Raw genomic sequence first — 20,342 nt, 5'->3', positions numbered from 1 at the left:
ACAACCTCCAAGGACCCCCGGAGCCCCAGGGACCCCCAGGTCCCTGGGGGACCCCCAGATGTAAAAAATGACCAAATGTGCTCACACGTCACACGTCACACTTTTTCCCTGCTTATATCTCCGCACCCGTTGACCCGGTCCATGCCAGATTTTACACACACACTCCTTGCCTGCCAAACTACAACCTCCAAGGACCCCCGGAGCCCCCTGGGGGACCCCCAGATGTAAAAAATTACCAAATGTGCAAAAATGACCAAATGACCACCCCAACGGGGCTGCTCACGGGGAATTCCCGGGGACCACCGACTCCTGGTGCTCCAGAACGGATGCAAAAGTGGTGGCGCCCCCAGTGGAGGACCCCCTGCCACTGCAGCGCACATAAAATGCCCTAACTCGGCCTAGGAGCGTCCGGGAGAGCCGGGGCCGGTACCTATTCGTCCGCCAAGGCAACGCGGAGACCCCACCCCTCATTTCTCACATGGCCCTATTCTAGCGCCACCTTCAGGCCGATTTTTAAAACACATTTTTGGACACTGCTCCTACAGTTTTTGCCCTAAAATCACGAATATCACTACACAGCATGTCTACACTCATGTCATCAACATGGATCAGGAAGATTTTGGAAAAACACATTTTTGCCCTATTTGTGGAGATAAGCCACCTACGGTCGCTTATCTCCCGATTAGGGAGTCTTACTGGTATATATCAGTACCATTATGGATATAATGGTACTGAACAGTTATGCCATTACATGCATTCTTATGCATTATTCCATGCAAAATATATTGATTGAATGTGCTCTCTCTGTCTCTCTATCTATCCGTCTGTCTGTCTCTATCGTATCTCCCTCTCTTCCTAGATGAGAATGAGTGTGCATCGGGTGTTCACGGTTGTGACACCAATGCTCGCTGTGGCAACATCATCGGCTCCTACTTCTGCCAATGCTACCAAGGTTTTAATGGAGACGGACACTCCTGTTTTGGTGCGTGAGGAGACTGTGTCTGTTTGTGGGTCTACCATGTAATTTGATAAATACAGTACATGTAATAATCTTTATATTACAAAAGAGTAAGTGATCTACTTCCGGGTCATGTATCGCTAACTTAAATACCAAACCACTTGGCCAAGATGTACTACATATGTACTAAATATAGCTTAAAAATTCAAACACCCATGTCACCTTTGCAAGATGTCGTTTCCAAACCTCTGTATACAGTTGTATTCGTTATTACCCTCATATTTTGCCTCTGTATAAAATAGTCCGCCGGTCAAATATGTCCGACCGGAAACGTGCGCTGCGGCACAATAGTTCCGCCACAATAGTTCCCCCCCCCCCAATTCTTTTTTTTTTTAACGTTTAACGACCCTCTAGTACATTACATTTTGCCAATTATTTACCAGATAATATTGATGATACAGGTTAATAAAGTGGTTAATGTGTTGTGTTCAGATGTGGATGAGTGTGCCGTGAACAACGGTCACTGTGAACACAACTGTACCAACGAGTCTGGAGGCTACAGCTGCCAGTGCAACACCGGCTACCAGCTGGACCCGAATGGACAGGACTGCACAGGTGAGGCCAACACATAATTTAGATTTTTACTGACAAGTTTCAGTTGTTGTTTGTTTGAATATTGTATGTTTGTGCTGTTATATGTGGACCCCAGGAAGATTAGCGACCGCGTCAGCGGAAGCTAATGGGGATCCGAATAAAGAATGAATAAAGAACATCATCGTTTCAGGTCCTTTTCCAAAGGAAGGACGGTAGGAGAGAAAGAAAGAAAGAAAGAGGATAACAATGAAGTGAGTCACTGTAAGTGCAGTGATATTCAGCTGGCGGCCTGCGGGCCAAATTCGGCCCTAGCCGAGCTTTCGTGTGGCCCCTGGAGAACATTCCATATTCCAAAAAGTTCCAGTGTAAAAACACATTTAACAAATTATTATTTGATGGTTGGTTGTACAGGAATCAAGATGTTCAGCAGTTAATTTTTTCACCATAGAGCCAGGTAGCTTAACATACAAGAGCTCAACAGATGAGTTCTGAGTGCACTTCATCCATCCATTTGAAAGCATTTTTTTGGGTCTTGAGTGGATGCTGTCCATTTACCCTAAAGAAAGAATTCACCTTGATTGTTTCTATCTTCCATCTTCTCCATCATCATTCACTTCAAACACATCTTGTGCTCTTCTTATCAGTCGGGTGTTCAAAACAAAAGCAAAAACCTTTCATTCATACGAACATGTAAACAACACTTAACCTTGCCAGCCTGCTTCAAATACTCTTCCAGCAAAGACGCTTCAATGCCAATGACCCGTGCAGAACATACTGATATTATCTATTTCCTCTTTTGTTAATATCAAAATCTAAGCCTGTGCATTATAAAGGACTGGCACAGAAAACATAAAAATGCATGAATGCAGTGTGAAGCAGGCCCTAATAAATTACCATATTGGACTTACATGTTCATTGTTGTGTCTTATCGGACATATAGCACACAACAAACGGTTAACCATGAACATTTTGTTCATTTCTGTTGTCACAGTCTTGTGGCCCCCGACTTCAAGTGATTTTACAATTGTGGCCCCCTGCCTAATCTTGTCGAATATCCCTGCTGTAAGACCATGTATACTTTGTTGTGTGAACGCGTTGCATCAGATCAGGCTAAACTCTTTCAAATGCAACTGAAGCGAAATTAATATTAATATTATTTAGATGTTTCTCTCAGCATTATTTAAGTGTTTCTGTGAGAAGTAAAAGTATTGGAAATTGGAAATACTCCAGTAAGGAACAAATTCCTCTACATCTACAAGCCCACAAGCCCACAAGCACACAACGCCTCGCGATGCGAGGCGTTGTGTGCTTGTAGATCGGCTGTTTTCACTAGTTTTGTGCGACAGTCTTGTATGATGAAGGAGGGCTTTGCTTTACCAAAAGACGTACACATTTGAAACTTGGAGATACGAGGTTTCTGCCCGACAGTGATTATGTTGCGAGGAAGACGTTGAGATAATTGCCATTTTGGTTAGAACTGACAAATAACTTTGTACTTCAAGTTTAAAATGATACTAAATATTTTTCCAAATATATTCCAAATAGTATCAAATTATCTTGCGGCACCCCAGGGTGCCCCGTCACCCACTTTGAAAACCCCTGCTTTACACCACTGACACGCGTCAACAGTTCTAAGGTATCTGCATGATAAAACACTCAACTTGTCTTCCCTGCTCACTCTGATCCTCCAGATGTGGACGAGTGCTTGTCTCTGAACGGGACCTGTGAGCAGCTGTGCTCCAACAGCCAGGGATCCTTCCTGTGCTCCTGCAGATCCGGCTACCAGCTGCACATCGACCACCGCAGCTGTGTGGGTCAGTAATCAGCCAGTAGAATCAGTATGGCAAGTGGATCCGTTTCAGACTAGATCTCAAGTTAGCATAATTATTGTGAGTAAGCTGAGACATACTGATGTCTCAATATACGGCAGTTGTAAAAAATAAAAATAAACTGCTTTAGCTATAAATGGTCAAAATATCAGCCCCTTGCAAATGCCATCTCTGCTTGTGGTTATAATTGTAAAATTATAATTTTGACATTTTGGTAGCCTAGGGCATGTTCATAAAATGTGTGTGAGAGGACTCCAACTTGCTGGACTGGCAAAAAAAAAGCAGCAAAACAATTGGCTAAGTTCAGCTCTGTGTCTGCCATCATTGGCAGTCACTTTATTTGGAAAAGACAGTGCCATCTATATCCATAGTTTATGTGTTTCATGCTCTGCCCTATAGCCTAGGGAATCAAGGACATTATTTGTGAACATGATCTTTTGCACTGTACTGCATTGCCTCTTATTACTATTGGATTTTGATGATTTATGTCTCTAATCGTAATGTGTGTGTGTGTGTGTGTGTGTGTGTGTGTGTGTGTGTGTGTGTGTGTGTGTGTGTGTGTGTGGTGCGCATGTAGACATAGACGAGTGTAAGCTCCAGAACGGCGGCTGCTCCCACACCTGTACCAACACTCCTGGAGGGCACACGTGTCACTGTCCCACTCCACTACTCCTTCACACAGACAACCTCCGCTGTGTCAGTATGTACCTCACAAAGTGTGCGTGCCTGCATGCGTGCGTGCGCAACTGCGCATGTGTGTGTGTGTGTGTATGTGTGTGTGAGACGTTTATTATTCACAGACTTATACAAGAACCCACTAATATTGTATGATATGTTTTCAGTTTTGGGACTAACACGTTACAAAGTAATTAGTTACTGTAACGCCGTTCTTTTTTTCAGTAACGAGTACGCTAACGCGTTCTTTTTTCAATTCTGTAACTCAGTTACCGTTACTACACGGTGTGTTCCTCCGCTCTTTTGCGTTATTTTATGCATCTAGAGCTGAGCTGAATCTTCCTCTCTGACACTCACAAGGCAGAGAGGGGGGGGGGAGACGCCGACACGAAATGCCAGACAGAGCCGCGCTGAGATGCGCACTGGGCCTGTTTGTGCTTACCAACAGACTAGTGCAGACATACAGACTGCAAACGTGACTACAGATAGCCCGCACTAGGTAGAATATGATAGAATGCGATCACTTACAGTAGCTGACTTTTCCCGTCCACTGCGTGCAGTGCACAGCTGTGCGTTATTGATGAGATGATTGACAACGTCTTGTAAATCCATGCATGTGTCCCGTCGACCTACAGTATTATTGCGACCGTAGGTCGCATATACTCTGAAGAACCGTGTCACTTGAGTGTCCTTCCTTCCTTCCGTATCCTCGTGACCGCCCGTATCCTCTGTGATGTCAGTGTGATGTCAGCGAGTTGTGACATCACTTCCTGTACAGGGCGGCTACACGAAATGTGGATAACACTATATATGGAGATAGTCCAGTCCATCATGTCATATGGGACTACCGTCATAGAAAGTAGCCATTGTTAGGCCGGAGTCATTGGCTGTCTAAACATGGAGATGTGGATAACACTATATATGGAGATAGTCTAGTCCAATATGTCATATGGGACTACCGTCATAGACAGTAGCCATTGTTAATCCGGAGTCAATGGCTGACTGTCTGTACAGGAAGTGATGTCACATGACATACTTTTTATGCCCATATATGAGTCCTAACATGGAGGTGTGGATAACACTATATATGGAGATAGTCTAGTCCAATATGTCATATGGAACTACCGTCATAGACAGTAGCTATTGTTAGGTCGGAGTCAATGGCTGTCTGTCTGACTGTCTGTACAGGAAGTGATGTCACATGACATACTTTTTATGCCCATATATGAGTCCTTCTGTACCACATCTCCATGTTTAGGCAAACTCCACACAGAAAGGCCCTATCGCCAACCCAACCTAGGGTGTGAGCGATAGGGCCTTTCTGTGTGGAGTTTGCATGTTCTCCCCGTGTCTCCTAGGGTTGATACCCTCACAAAAACATGAACAAACTCCCCCCAGAATGACAACAACTAGAATCGTCAGAGAAACGCTGTGGTTGGCCAGATGGTCAAGAATTGGCGCGACCTCGCCCTTTAGGGCGAGGTCATTTGGACCTATACATGGAGAATTGGAGAAAACCTGTTTGGCCTAAACATGGAGATGTGGTACAGAATGACTCATATATGGGCATAAAAGTATGTCATGTGACATCACTTCCTGTACAGACAGTCAGACAGACAGCCATTGACTCCGGCCTAACAATGGCTACTGTCTATGACGGTAGTCCCATATGACATGATGGACTGGACTATCTTCATATATAGTGTTCTCCACATCTCCATGTTTAGGCCCTATCGCTCACACCCTAGGTGGGGTTGGCGATAGGGCCTTTCTGTGTGGAGTTTGCATGTTCTCCCCGTGTCTCCTAGGGTTGATACCCTCACAAAAACATGAACAAACTCCCCCCAGAATGATAACAACTAGAATCGTCAGAGAAACGCTGTGGTTGGCCAGATAGTCAAGAATTGGCGCATGTCACCCTGAGGTCGCATTCCACCCTCAGGTGTCTTACTAGTAATTATATAACTCTGGTCCGACTCGCAGTCAAATCTGTTGTCGGGTCTATTTCATTAAGGCTCATCAAACCATGATTTTGTTGTTAGAGAAAGAAAGCCACAGAAAGAAAACTTCCTGTGGTCGTGACTCGTAAGGTAATTAATTTTGCCTCAAGTTTTTTGCTTGTAAGGCATTGTATTTCATAAATGGAAAATTATGATTATTTACTGTTTTTTTTGTAGCCTACATTACTTGCAAATTAAAAAATAAATGTCAACGTTATTTGTAAGTAATTCTATGAATACATTATAAATAAAATCAAAGAAATTCCATAAATTAGAACACAAATATTTAAGAAATAGTGAAAATAGCTGATCTACAAGCTCACAACGCATCGCAAAGCAATGCATTGTGAGCTTGTAGATCTGCTGTTTTCACTAGTTTGGGTCACGGGCAAATGTCTAATTTCTCTTTCGGGTTACAAGCTATAACGTTTAACCATGCAGGCTATGGTCATTACTAAAAATGACTAAACTAAAAAATAAAAAGTTACTAAAAAGTTACTTTTCACAGTAACGCATTACTTTCTGGTGTGAGTAATCAGTAAAGTAACTGAGTTACTTTTGAAATGAAGTAACTAGTAACGGTAACAAGTTACTATTTCTTAGTAACTTGCCCAACACTGTATGTTTTATTAAAGCTGCAATCCATAACCTTCTACCCGTGTCAATTCCTAAACGTATACTGCAGAGCTAAGACAGAAAGAAAGCCTGTTAATTCAGAAAATGCATTTTATTTGAGCTACTACTTTAAAAAAATATCTCAATATGTATGTCTCAATAGAATAGTGTGGGTAGACCAACTGCAACCACCACAGATGTACTAGTTATATTGTATTTACATATCATACTGATCGGTCAAATAACCTTTTATTCTCAAACAAAGTTATGTATTGAAGCTTTAATAACGTTTGCGTGCGTGCGTGCGCGTGTGTTTGTGTATAGTACAATACAGGCCTTGATACCATGACAGTGTAAAAGTATCAATTCCCAAATGCTCCAGTATTTTTGCTCATGTGTGTGCAGTGCCGTTACAGTGTCTCTCTCTTACGTGCTTCATTGCATGGCCTGCGTAGACGTGACGTCCTGTGAGCAGCGGAACGGTGGCTGTGAACACCTCTGCACCATGAGGGCCGAGGGCCAGCTCCACTGCAGCTGCAGGCCGGGATGGCAGCTGGACAAGGACCTGAAGTCGTGTGTGGGTGAGTCTGAGTCCCCATCTCTAGTTCAACCTTTTCAGGCCGTGATGACCCCCAAAATAATCATATTTTAACTAATCATATTTTGCCCTGACAAGCACTAAGAGTTGTGGCATTACATTTTGTACAACACAGTTCTATTGTGAAAATAGCAGATCTACATGCTCACAACGCCTCGCAACGCGATCACACGTTGTGATCGGCTATTTTCACAATTTCTACCTCTAATATTTGACAATTTGGCCAATGTTTAATTTGTCATTTTAGAGGTATTAAAAAGTCCTTAAATTGTCACTTTAGAAATGTGCAGATACTGTCTATACACTTAAACTTGATGTTGGTTTGTTTACTGCTAAGTGAGAAAACAATGTTGCACATTAAGTTAATCATTTTGGGACCCCTCCAAATCATTTGGGGGCCCCTCTGGGGGTCCCGCCCCACAGGTTGAGAACCACTGCTCTAGTTGATCAGTCAGTCCGCCAGTAATGTTTGTGTCTTTCTCTCCCTTCGTTTGTTGGAGGGTTAAAGGAGTAGTTCACCCCCAAAATGACTTTTTTTTCTGTTGATTACTCATGCCATGGAGACTTGAGTTCAATAATATTTTTTTGTATTTGTCGCATTTCTAAGACAAAACATTGATTAGGCCTATAGTAAATGTACCTCCATTGATTCCGGATGTCAATGGGGGTAAATGTATTGTAATCAAATTATTGTCTTAGGAATGCGACAAAAAACAAAAAGTATTATTGAACTCAAGTCTCCATGGCATGAGTAATCAATAGGAAAAATGACATCTTGGGGGTGAACTACTCCTTTAAAGAAAACCGATGCAATCAGTCACAAATTTATTTTTTTCACAATTCTGGGTCAATTCACAAGCATGTTATATTACATTCTTACTAATAGATTAGACGTGGTTACAAAACATGGCAGTTTAAAAGGTGCCATGGCATTGGTCCGAAGGTTCATTAGTCCGAAGGTTCATTAGTCCAAATTTGTTAAGAATACTATGCCTAACCCTAACCCTAACCTCAGTAACCCTAACTAAATTCAGACTAATGAACCTTCGGACTATTGAACCTTCTGACTTATGGGCAGTCCCCGTTTAAAATAAATCATACTGTAGTTTAACCAATCTGCTCTTTGCAGATTTCAAAAACACAGTTTTATTCACCTTATACTGTAAGTGTATTGAGGTAGTTTATAAAGAAATATTTAAAGTTACCACTTTTTTACATAACATGATCACAATATATCGCAATGTAAATCGATGCATTGACGCGTGAGCCCTGTAACTAGTTCATTTCTAGTTCATGATTCTATATTTTGAACTAAAGTTCATGGTTCCCCAAAATGAACTATATATATATATATATATATATATATATATATATATATATATATATATATATATTTATGTATTTTTTTTTATTTATGTTTTTTTTTCTATACAATACAATTTTCTATACAATAGGCCTAAGGCTATGTCTAAAACACTGGCCTACACACGACGTCTTGAAGAAATATGAATTAAATAAAGTAAGACATGAACACAATAATATTAGGCTTGCCATTCAGGTTGACAAATAAAGTTGCCCCTTTGAGAAGTGGAACTTACAAGTCATTTTAAATAAGGTGGAGAGAATCTACTGAGTAGGCCCTACCTGCACTACTACAGTGGTTCTCAACCTTTTCAGGATGCAACCCCCAAAATAATCATATGAACTGGGGACCCCCCACCCTGACAAGCACTTGGAATTATAGGAGTTGGCATTACATTAGTTTGACTGTTTGATTGTGAAAATAGCCGATCTACATGCTTGTGAACATGTGCTTTAGAAATGTGCAGATGCCACACCTACCGGTATACTGTATGTTGATCTGTTTATTGTTGAGTGAGAAAACAATGTTAACATTAAGCTTAACAACTGGGGAGTCAGGGACCCCCCAAAAAATAAAATTGGGGATCCCCCTAGGGGTCCCAACCCACAGGACAGTTGACACACGTGCACAAGACAGAGAAAACAAGCGTTTGTAACAGCTGCTATTAATGTTGAGCTGTTAATTGCCTGTGGTCAAATCTGTGTCAAATGCGCATTTTCAACGAGGCGATCGAGTCGATCGTTATGCCTGGCAGTGTTACCGTGCGTGCAGTCTGTCATCTGATCCAAGAAAGTTGGAGCACCCAGCACCCTAACAACATCGCGGATTTCAGGAACAGAGGTAGAAGTAGGCTAGACTACATTATGAGATGTACTGTATGATGATCAGTTATTATTCCAGTGAGTGATCTAAATCCTGTTTTAACAGCTTCACTTAGAGACGGCAGATCACTTTCTCCCTCTCTCCCTCACTGCTCAGAGTGCAGACTGAACTGAAGTGTTGTGTGTAGAAAGGGGAATGGGGAGCTTAGGGGTAGCGCTATACTAGTCCGTAAGACAGTGTTCCACCGAGAGAATACACTTCAGCTCAGTGAATGGGCACACAGTGCGTGCTATTGGAGCATGTGAATGAAAAGAGAGAGGAGAGGACAGACGACCGCGGTGGCGCGGACCGCCGCATGAACGGCCGACGAACGCCGACGAACGTCGTTCACGGGTGTCAGAATGACCGCGTTCGACAATATCGTTCATCAAGCGAAAACAATTACGTTCAGTTCACGTTCGCCCAAAATATGAACGTGTTCATGAACGATCGTTCTTTGAACGCGTTCGGGTACAACACTGGTCATAAGCATTGATTTATCCATCTACCCATATACATCTTGACGTGGAGATCCTACTTAATTTATGGCCTTATGACTAAAGCCCAGCGCAATTGAAGACTCTCAAAAGAATCAGTTTACTTTGACTCAGATGCAATATAAAATGATACAAAAGGGTTTATTTACAGCACTGTAACATTCACACATCAGACATGTTGCTTCAGCAAGGCAAAAAGACGGACTGCCTAGCCCTCCCTCTCACAGTTCATTATTAATTTGCTAAAACAAAAACATCCCTTTTCCTTCTCTCCCGAGCTCATTAAGAACGTATCTCTTTCTCACAGCAATAAATCCAAGAGGCCACTATGACCTAGCCTCCCTCTTCCCTACTAGCAGCTGAGTCTCAGGGTCTTGCAGCAGTGAGCACATAGCAGTCAACAAAATATAATAATAATATTGAATTCACTTCAATCTCTTTATCTCTCCCCTCCTCCCTCGCACGTTCACTCTGATCCCTCCCTCCCTCGCTGTTCAGATGTGGATGAATGTGGAGACTTCACAAACGGGGGCTGTGAGCAGCTGTGTGTGAATCATCCTGGTGGCTTCAACTGCTCCTGCCGGGAAGGCTATGAAATACGTACCGATGACCCCACCAAGTGCCAGCGTGAGTCACTATTCCATATCTGTCGGTAGTCATGTAGTTGTTGCCTATGTTTCTATGTCAGCAATCTGGCTATAACCATCGTCAAAGAAAAGGTCCTTTTCACTTAACTGGAGCTCAGTTAGTCTGTTCTTGAGAGACTACCATGTCAGTGGCTCTCAAACTTTTTCATGTGAAGGACCCCCAAAATGATGTGAATTTGACCACGGACCCCTATCTCAAAATATTTAGTTCCAGGGACCACCCAGAAGCATAATTTGAGTTACAAATGTTCGCTTAAAAAATACATATATTCAAAGATTTGCAAATATTTTCAAGATTTTTTTAAAAATAGCAGATCTATATCTGCTATTTTTCAATAGTTAAAGCGTTGTTGCCACAAATACATGACCAGAAAACCTTTACTGTTCTACGGCAGGGGTCTTTTCAACGTTTTCAGGCCAAGGACCCCCTAGTTGAGAGAGAGATGAAGCGAGATGAAGCCCCCCCCCCCCCCCCCCCACAACCTTTTCATAGATTCCATATAGTTTCATCGTTTGACAGCACAATCATCAGTATATTTTGGATTCATGTTAATGTGTGTTTTCAAATATCTAACCATGTGAACGGTCAATACTTAATACACTTGGCCTTTCACTCTGTACTTAGTCTGCTCTTTTTCCCCTCTACATCAAACCACTTTGCCAAAAATAGCCAATCTACAAGCTCACAACGCCTCGCGATGCGAGCTTGTAGATCTGCTATTTTTGGCTAAAGTTATCAGAATATGGACGCTAGGGTTCAAGTGGTTAATATAAAAAAGGGGAGTTTCTATCACACAAAGATTTGGAGGACTCCCTGTAGTAATTCTGAGGACCCCCTAGGGGTCCCAGACCCCCTGTTGAAGACCCTTGTTCTACGGTATTATTTGACCCATCAATACTGTTGATTTGTGATATTACCAGTAAACAAGGGGACATGGTTGTTGTCATACATTTTTTCGTTGCTAACTTTACTACTTTCTCTTCTTTCCTCCAGCGGTCTGTGACACACCGTGTCAGAACGATGGGGTGTGTGTGGGTCCAAACACCTGTGATTGTCCTCCGGGCTACCCTGGTCTGGGCTGCTCAGGTACAAACATACTGAATGTCAATATTTACCCATTCAGAACGGGTACACATTATTGTGTATTGTTATTTTATGCTTTAACTATTAAAAAATAGCAGATATACAAGCTCGCAGCGCTGCACCGAGTGCCGCGCTGCGAGCTTGTAGATCTGCTATTTTTGAAAAATCTTGAAAATTAGAATTTTTACTCTATAAGTGTCTTTTGAATCCTTCTAAGGTTTTTTGAAAAAACCTATGTTTCTATGTCAGCAATCTGGCTATAACCATCGTCAAAGAAAAGGTCCTTTTCACTTAACTGGAGCTCAGTTAGTCTGTTCTTGAGAGACTACCATGTCAGTGGCTCTCAAACTTTTTCATGTGAAGGACTCCCAAAATGATATGAATTTGACCACGGACCCCTATCTCAAAATATTTAGTTCCAGGGACCACCCAGAAGCATAATTTGAGTTACAAATGTTCGCTTAAAAAATACATAAATATTCAAAGATTTGCAAATATTTTCACGATTTTTTCAAAAATAGCAGATCTACAAGCTCACAGCGCGGCACTCGTGTCGTGCTGTGAGCTTGTATATCTGCTATTTTTCAATAGTTAAAGCGTTAAATAATGTTAGGCCTAAATGGCACTAACCCACATGAACCCAAGTGTCCAAAGAGAGCTATTGCAACTGCGAGCTAGGTCACGTCGCATGCAGGTGAAACACAAGATGGATAAATGTACGTTAAACGTTATACCACTTGAACTGAAAAGCTCAACGAGGAGACTATAAAAAAAGATCTCCACAAATTCTTTATCAACTTTCTCAAAGATGTCCCTGGCAGACAGTGTCATGGTGCCGCCGCCACCACTTACAGTATAATCTGTGAGTAGCCTGTTTTGATTTGATTTGATTTACTGCCTCAACATGTCAGCGTTATGAAGGATTAGTCTGAACTCTGAAGTGGTAATTTTTTCTGCATCCTAATAAATCCCAATAAACTGATAATTAAATATTGAGAAATCGTATGCACGCAGCCTGCACAGAATGCACAAATTGTAATTTAGCGAATTAATCTATTTGTGTAACATATGGTGTAAGATATGGCTTGTATGTTGTGTGTGGAATATGTTTATGAAAAAACGCTGTTGCACGTGTAGCCAATTAAAGAACATAATGTGTCAGCCTCTACATTATAAAAGCCATTAGCTCTGTGTGTGTGTGTGTGTGTGTGTGCCTGCGTGCCTTTTGAATTTGTTTTGAAAAAACAAATTATTTTAAACTATTTTCAAATGGCCGAAATATATATCAGCCTGAAGTGGTTACTGTATGTTTTGTAATATTAGTAACTAAAGTTTACAAATTATTAAAGTGTAAAGTTTTAGAGTAAAAGTACAATATTTGCCTCTGAGATGTAGTGGAGTAGAATTTTACTCCATTAAAGTAAAAAGAAATATCTCAAAATTGTACTTAAGTACAGTAATTGAGTACAGCAAATGCACTGTGTTACTTCACACCACTGGCGACAGCCACCACAGCTACAGGACTAAATGGTGACATTTTGGTGACACAATGGTGATTTTGACCTTGGTTTAAAGATATCGTGCTAGTTCTGTGTCACTAGTAGCATGCAATGTCTCGGTCATACATGACGTACATGTAGGTTGTGTGTTTCAGCCATGTGCTCACCACCCTGCGCCCATGGAGGCTCCTGTATGCGCTGGAACATGTGTCTGTGTCCTCCTGGTTGGACGGGAAATGGCTGTCACACAGGTACTGTCAGCGGCGTCACAAGGGGGGGACAAGTGGGACTGAGTTACTATAGGGCCCGAGGTGGAGGGGCCTTAATTACTTAACTACTATTGAAAAATAGCAGATATACAAGCTCACAGCGCGGCACCGAGTGCCGCGCTGCAAGCTTGTAAATCTGCTATTTTTGAAAAGTCGTGAAAATGTGTGCAAATCTTTGAATATATGTATTTTTTAAGCGAACGTTTGTAACTCAAACTTTGCTTCTGGGGGGGTCCCTGGAACTAAATATTTTGATATGGGGGGGTCCGTGGCCAAATACATATTATTTTGGGGGTCCTTCACATGAAAAGGTTTGAGCACCGCTGACATAGAAACATGGGTTTTTCAAAAAACCTTAGAAGGATTTGAAATATTCAAAGTTTGCACACATTTTCACGATTAAAAATAAATAAATAGCAGATATACAAGCTTGCAGCGCGCTATGAGCTTGTATATCTGCTATCTTTCAATAGTTAAAGCACAAAATAACGCGTTCCCAGTCTAAATGGGTTAAACCCCCTCCCCCTATGAAGAACATTCATGGGGGCCCTGCAGTGAATCCTTGTACCCAGGGCCCAGAATTTGGTGAGACACCCCTGGGTGCTGTACAGTGCATCCGCTCACAAAAAGACACACACTTAGAAACAGCAGCACAGCAAACAGCATCGAACCTTTGAAATTTGTGCCATTCAAGGCAACTAATCTGCCCTTATGATTAGTGCAGTTTTCCTTCAGCTGAATCAATGGCCGTCTACCATGTTAGTAAACACAGCACTCGTATTTTGAGGCTGGGACATATACGTGGACCTGTAGACTGTAATTGAAACCTGTTATACAAAACATACTAATGAAGCAAAGAAGCTTGTTGATTGGATCACAGAGCTTAGCTTTCCAGCAGAGGTCGCTGTTGTTCTAGTCTGAAAAGTCACTCAAAAACTGGTAGAAATACCAGCTCTCCATTCCGACATGTCGCCACTCCGAAATTGACTTCTTATTGTCGGAGTGGCGACACTTCCATAGGGGTTAAGTTTAGGGTAAGGGTTAGAGATAGGGTTAGTGTCGGAATGGAGACATGTCGGAGTGGCCGGGTGTAACCTGTCACATCATACTTGGGGAGTGGAGAAATGGCCACCGTATTTGTCATGTTCATGTGCACTTACTGTTGCACAGCTAGTATCTCTACACCAACTATAGATTTATAAGCCTGTTGGCACCTTATCAGGCTATTGGTTTTCTACCTTTAGTCTACGTATGTGTTGTGTTGTGTTGTGTTGTGTTGTCTTGTGTCTGTCAAATCCCTTATATCTGTAATTTTACCTGGAAAACAAAAGGGATTCCGATTCAAATTGGCTCAATATACAGTATCAACAATATTCTGTCACTCATCTGTCTTTCCCACCGTTGTCCACATTGTGTCTGCTCTAGTAGTCACTTGAAAACTAATTTTGTTCATTGCTCACTTACCACTTTGATGTCTATTTGGTTTCCCCTGTCTCTCTCTCTCTCAGCGGTGTGTGAGTTGCCGTGTGCAAACGGTGGCCGCTGTGTGGGGCCCGGCTCCTGCCAGTGTCCCTCTGACTACACTGGCCCTCAGTGCCTGTCACGTGAGTACCACGTATCTCCACACAGTACGAATCCTCAGTGTTAAATCAACTCTGAGGATGTCAGTGTTAACATTCTCAGGTCCATTTGGGTACATTTTCAGAGTAGGGCATTCACCAAATATTTGAATATTCGACTATTCGAATATCAAAGTCACTATTCGATGTTGTTCACCGAAGTCGAATATTCGCTTTTTTCATTGTTTTCTCTTTAAAAAAGATATAGTTTATAAAGCGTGGCTAGATAGGAAGTCATAAGAATGAGTTGTCAATGCCCCTGGTGGATGAATTTGTAAATGCTCTATAACAGGGGTTCTCAAACCTTTTTAGGCCGTGACCCCCAAAATAAACATATTTGAACTGGGGACCCCCACCCTGATAAGCACTTGGAATTGTAGGTATATTACATTTAATGTGAGTCGGTTTCCAGAGATAAATATTGTGAAAATAGCAGATCTACATGCTCACAACGCCTCGCAACGCGAGGCGTTGTGAGCATGTAGATCAGCTATTTTCACAATGTTCGCCTCTTGCTTACTTAACATTTGACAGTTTTGCCAGTCCTGTCGAATATTCGACTATTCGAATACTTTGAGGTCAAATAATTCGTGAATGCCCTATCTCAGAGTTTAATGAAAGGCCACAACTCTGGGCGAAGTCGCTGATCTTTTAATGTGCTCATTCTTTTTTTCCCGCAGCCCTCTGCACTCCAGCCTGTCAGAATGGGGGGAGGTGTGCAGATGTCAACAAATGCACGTGTGTCGGAGGGTGGCAGGGAGCTCGCTGCCAGATAGGTAACGTGATACACCTGTCCAGACCAAGTTCCTACTTGAATGCAACTGTTAGTGTTTTTTTATGACTAAATGAGTTTGAAGTGGCAAGTATGTGCTGTCATTTGGATGTTTATTAGAGAACAAGATGTACCATTGACTGTCCCATGTGCTAAAGCAGTGGTTCTCAACCTTTTCAGTCCGAGACCCCCAAAATAATCATATTAACTGGGGACCCCCCCCCCCCCCCCCCACCCTGACGAGCATTAAGAGTTGAGGCATTACATTTTGTACAACACGGTTCTATTGTGAGAATAGCCGATCTACATGCTCCGCGCAACGCCTTGCAAAAGCGAGGCGTTGCGCGGAGCATGTAGATCGGCTATTCTCACAATTTCTGTGTCTAATATTTGACAATTTGGCGAATGTTTAATTTGTCATTTTAGAGGTATTAAAAAGTCCTTAAATTGTCACTTTAGAAATGTGCAGAACCCCTCTATACACTTAAACTTTATGTTGGTTTGTTTACTTGAGTGAGAAAACAATGTTACATTATAGGGACCCCACCGACAGGTTAGGAAACACTGTAAACAGTTGTCACCACAAACTAAATATGCTACTTCATATACTTTGTCATCGTCATTTTAATCCTTTTAAGAGGACACAAATCTTTTCCCCATTACTCCACCCACCCAACACAATACAAAACCGTGTTCTTCTAATACTGCAGGATGACATGATGCTGAATGTATGCATTTCCCTTGATCTTGCTCAGAGCCAGTGCAGTGTCAGAAACCATGTAAAAATGGAGGCGTATGTGTGGGCCTCAACAGATGTCGCTGTGCCAGTGGCTATACTGGGAGTCTCTGTGAAACAGGTCAGTGTGTGTGTGTGTGTGTGTGTGTGTGTGTGTGTGTGTGTGTGTGTGTGTGTGTGTGTGTGTGTGTGTGTGTGTGTGTGTGTGTGTGTGTGTGTGTGTGTGTGTGTGTGTGTGTGTGTGTGTGTGTGTGTGTGTGTGCGCACGCGCGCGCGCGCAACGTGCGTGCGTGTCGTGTGTGTGTGAGTGTGTGTGTGTGTGTGTGTGTGTGCGTGCGTGCGTGCGTGCGTGCGTGCGTGTGTGAATTGTGGTTGTCTGCTTATGTATGTAAGCTTTTTTTTGCATGTGTAGGCATACTGTACCATATGTGCAGTGTTGGGAAAGTTCACTTTCAAAATGAACTAGTTCAAGTTCAAGTTCAAAACTTCTAAAATGAACTAGTTCATTTCATAGTTCATAATTCTACATTTTGAACTAAAGTTCTTGGTTCCTCAAAATTAACTAACTTAGTTCTTTTTAGTTATTTTTTAACCGTAATATTTTTATACTTTTGGCTATTCAAATTTTTTAGACGTTGCTACAAGCTATTATTTGTCAAAATTAGAACCACACACAGCAATTATTTCATCCAACTTTTGAGGTGCCCACAATATTTAGGTGCCTAGTGCCCAGTCTCACTTGTGAAGGCAGACGTTTCTAACCGTCCGCCTTGGTTAAAATAGCTGATCTACAAGCTCACGTTGTCTCGTGGATGCGATACGTTGTGAGCTTGCAGATCAGCTATTTCGGCATGCAACACTCGTCATACGACAAAGCATAGTCAGGCTTTACTTGGGTGAGAGACGACGTAACGAGGAGGAGACTCAGCGCTTCATGTAAAGAGAAGCACACAGCTGCAGACAGCACTGCTCAGGCACTCACATATCAACGTCTGCGAGCCTGCAGCTGGGCAATCTGAGTTCCCAGAAGTTCTTTTCGGCAGCTGGGTGCTATTGGAGCATATGTGAATGTAAAGAAAGACGAGAGGACAGGCGACCGCGGACCGCAGCACGAACGGGGCGAACGGGCCGACGAGCGCCGCTCACGGACGTCAGAATGAACGCGTTCGACAATAACATTCATCAAGCGGAAACAATGAGCGTTCAGTTCACGTTCGCCCAAAATATGAACGTGCTCAAGAACGATCGTTCATTGAACGCATTCGGGTACAACACTGCATATGTGCATGTGTTACAGTGATGACAGATGTTTCACGTGTGTTGGTGTGCATTGTGTCTTTAGCGGTGACCACTCCATGTGTGCCCCCGTGCCAGCATGGTGCCACCTGCAGTCCTCACAACACCTGCACCTGTCCAGAGGGCACAGCTGGTCTACGCTGTGAGAAACTGTAAGTACAAACAAACAAACAAACAAACAAACAGACAGACAAACAAACGAAACGGCAAGGTGGTAATAGCAGAACTCCAAAAAAGAAGGGATGCAAGACGAGGGCTCAGTTGTACATTCTTTTAATAAGTATTATGTTCGTTATTCGGCATGGGAAATACAAGTGTGACAGTACACATTACTTCATTTATAAGAAGAATGTGTTGGAGAACTCATTGTTTAGTCCAAATTGCAGCAAAGTTGATAAATCCAGATCATTTCTCTTAGAGATAGGTAACCCTTCTGCCTTGTAGGTATTGAAACCCACAAAGACATCTACTGAGATTGTACAATGTTGTGGCTTTGGATTATCTGAGGTTATTGTGTATGCTTCCATAGTGTACTTATGTATTGTAATTTGTCTGATGCGTCCTTTAATGTCTTTAATGTTCCTGATTAGGCCCTAATCTGTGCTACTATGGCTTTATCTTTTATTTATTTTTTCCTTATAATGATGTACTCTGTGGCTGTTATGTTATCTGACAAATACCTCCCCTGACACAGGTGGGGATGATTACATACATACATGTAAAATACAAAAAGAGGGGTACCGTTCACTTTTTAACTTGCTCTGAGGAAGGCCTAAAACACCATAGCCTTTAATAAAAGAAAAGTGCAACTGATACATTTTTATTCAAGTCTTGCATTCTTTGGGGTGCCGCTATTTCCACCTTGGTGTACGTGTTTCTTTTTTGTCTTTTTTTTTTTTGGGTAAATAGTTGTTTTCTGTAGCGGAGCACCCACTGCTTAAGGTTTTCAGGTCAACTGTATCCTTTTCATCCCTTTCATTTTCTGTCAATATCCTTTTCCAGGGTTCCCACGGTCATGAAATTCCTGGAAATATTTTGAAATTAGAGAAATATTTTTTCCAGTACTGGAAAAGTTTTGGAATTGATCAAGGGTCGTGGAAGGTCCTGGAAAGAATAGCTATGCATTTGTCTTTTGTTATTGATTTTGAGGCAGAAATTGTGAAAATAGCAGATCTACATGCTCACAACGCTTCGCAACGCGAGGCGTTGTGAGCATGTAGATCGGCTATTTTCACAATAAAACTGTGTTATACAAAATTCCTCTACTCTTAGTGGTTGTCAGGGTGCCAGGGTCCCCAGTTCAAATATGATTATTTCAGGGGTCACAGCCTGAAAAGGTTGAGAACCACTGGCATACACTACCTGTCTTTGGGCATTGTGCATAGGAGTAAGCGACTCATTATTGAACTGAATTATTGTTATATAGTCCTGGAAATCGGGTTAAATATTCTGGAAAATGTTTTGGAAACGTTTTGAAAATTAATTGGTAAAGATGTGTGGGAACCCTGCTTTTCTTCCCTGTCATGTTCTGTGTGCGTGTGCTCCAGGACGTGTCCCGTGGTGACCACGGTTGTCAGCATGGCGCGGGCTGTGAGGAAGGGCTTCAGGGAGAGTTATGTTGATCGATGTGGTCCTCTCGGAGTTCAGCTGTGCACCAAATACAGGTAACATAGCTCTCTCTCTCTCTGACAAAAAGCTACATTTATTAAATGCCGGTTTAATTGGTTCAGATTTGGTAGATTTTGTAGATTGGTTCATTAGTTATTTACGTATATATTTACTCTTTTATGTACATATTTGATATTTCCCAATTTGATATTTCCCAATCTTTAAAATGTAAAGTCTGTGGACAACAGAACAAAAATATGTATATATATAACATAATATGTTTTTATGGTTGTTTTACTGCCGTCACAAAAATAGAAGAAGGTCTACAATAGTACTCTCTCTGTTTGTATGCAGGATAAACCAAGCTCGTGTGTACCTACAGGCCTACAGAGTGGGCTACAAAATCCAGTGTCCGGAGAAGGGGAGATGATTGATACATACTGTACAAGCCTTGTTTAACCACTAAGCCAGGTAGACCACCCAGCAACATGACCACAGTCCAGTGTTGTGCTGAAACGTTATCTGGGCCAAGGTAACATAGCAATAATGGCCTAACAATGTGGGGTGTACGGTATGTCATTGACCACTTTACCACTTTCTGCCTGGAGTCCCTTTTTTGGGCTAGTCAGTTTTACAGAAATGTCAAACATTTTCAAAAAAAGGAAACATGTTCAAAGATTGCTGATCTACAAGCTCACATCGCCTGTTGTCAGCTTTTAGATTGTCTATTTGTGCTATTTATCGTACGACGAAGTATACAGGGCTTAAAGTAGTCGTTCACCCCCAAAATGACTTTTTTTCTATTGATTACTCACATCATGG

The 20,342-nt window shown here is 42.0% G+C and overlaps 1 protein-coding gene across 1 annotated transcript in view; it reads left to right on the top strand.

Moving 5' to 3' along the window:
* The window catches only part of LOC308288962 (uncharacterized protein), a gene marked incomplete at both ends in the record, with an annotated part of 29,152 nt that extends 9,202 nt beyond the window's left edge, over positions 1-19,950 (top strand). Inside the window, 14 exons of the mRNA XM_080730435.1 lie at positions 860-982; positions 1,451-1,573; positions 3,244-3,366; positions 3,959-4,081; positions 7,127-7,252; positions 10,489-10,617; positions 11,632-11,724; positions 13,376-13,471; positions 14,998-15,093; positions 15,789-15,884; positions 16,636-16,737; positions 17,959-18,064; positions 19,460-19,576; positions 19,875-19,950. Coding sequence (XP_080586561.1) covers positions 860-982; positions 1,451-1,573; positions 3,244-3,366; positions 3,959-4,081; positions 7,127-7,252; positions 10,489-10,617; positions 11,632-11,724; positions 13,376-13,471; positions 14,998-15,093; positions 15,789-15,884; positions 16,636-16,737; positions 17,959-18,064; positions 19,460-19,576; positions 19,875-19,950 — 1,529 coding nt within the window. The remainder of the gene's footprint in view (positions 1-859; positions 983-1,450; positions 1,574-3,243; positions 3,367-3,958; positions 4,082-7,126; positions 7,253-10,488; positions 10,618-11,631; positions 11,725-13,375; positions 13,472-14,997; positions 15,094-15,788; positions 15,885-16,635; positions 16,738-17,958; positions 18,065-19,459; positions 19,577-19,874) is intronic.
* Positions 19,951-20,342: the final 392 nt, after the last annotated feature.

Source organism: Nannobrachium achirus (genome assembly GCF_963921795.1).
Source record: "Nannobrachium achirus genome assembly, chromosome: 1".
Taxonomy (NCBI): Eukaryota; Metazoa; Chordata; class Actinopteri; order Myctophiformes; family Myctophidae; genus Nannobrachium; species Nannobrachium achirus.
Note: the sequence above shows the minus strand (reverse complement) of the source record. Positions and strands in the feature narration are given on the sequence as shown.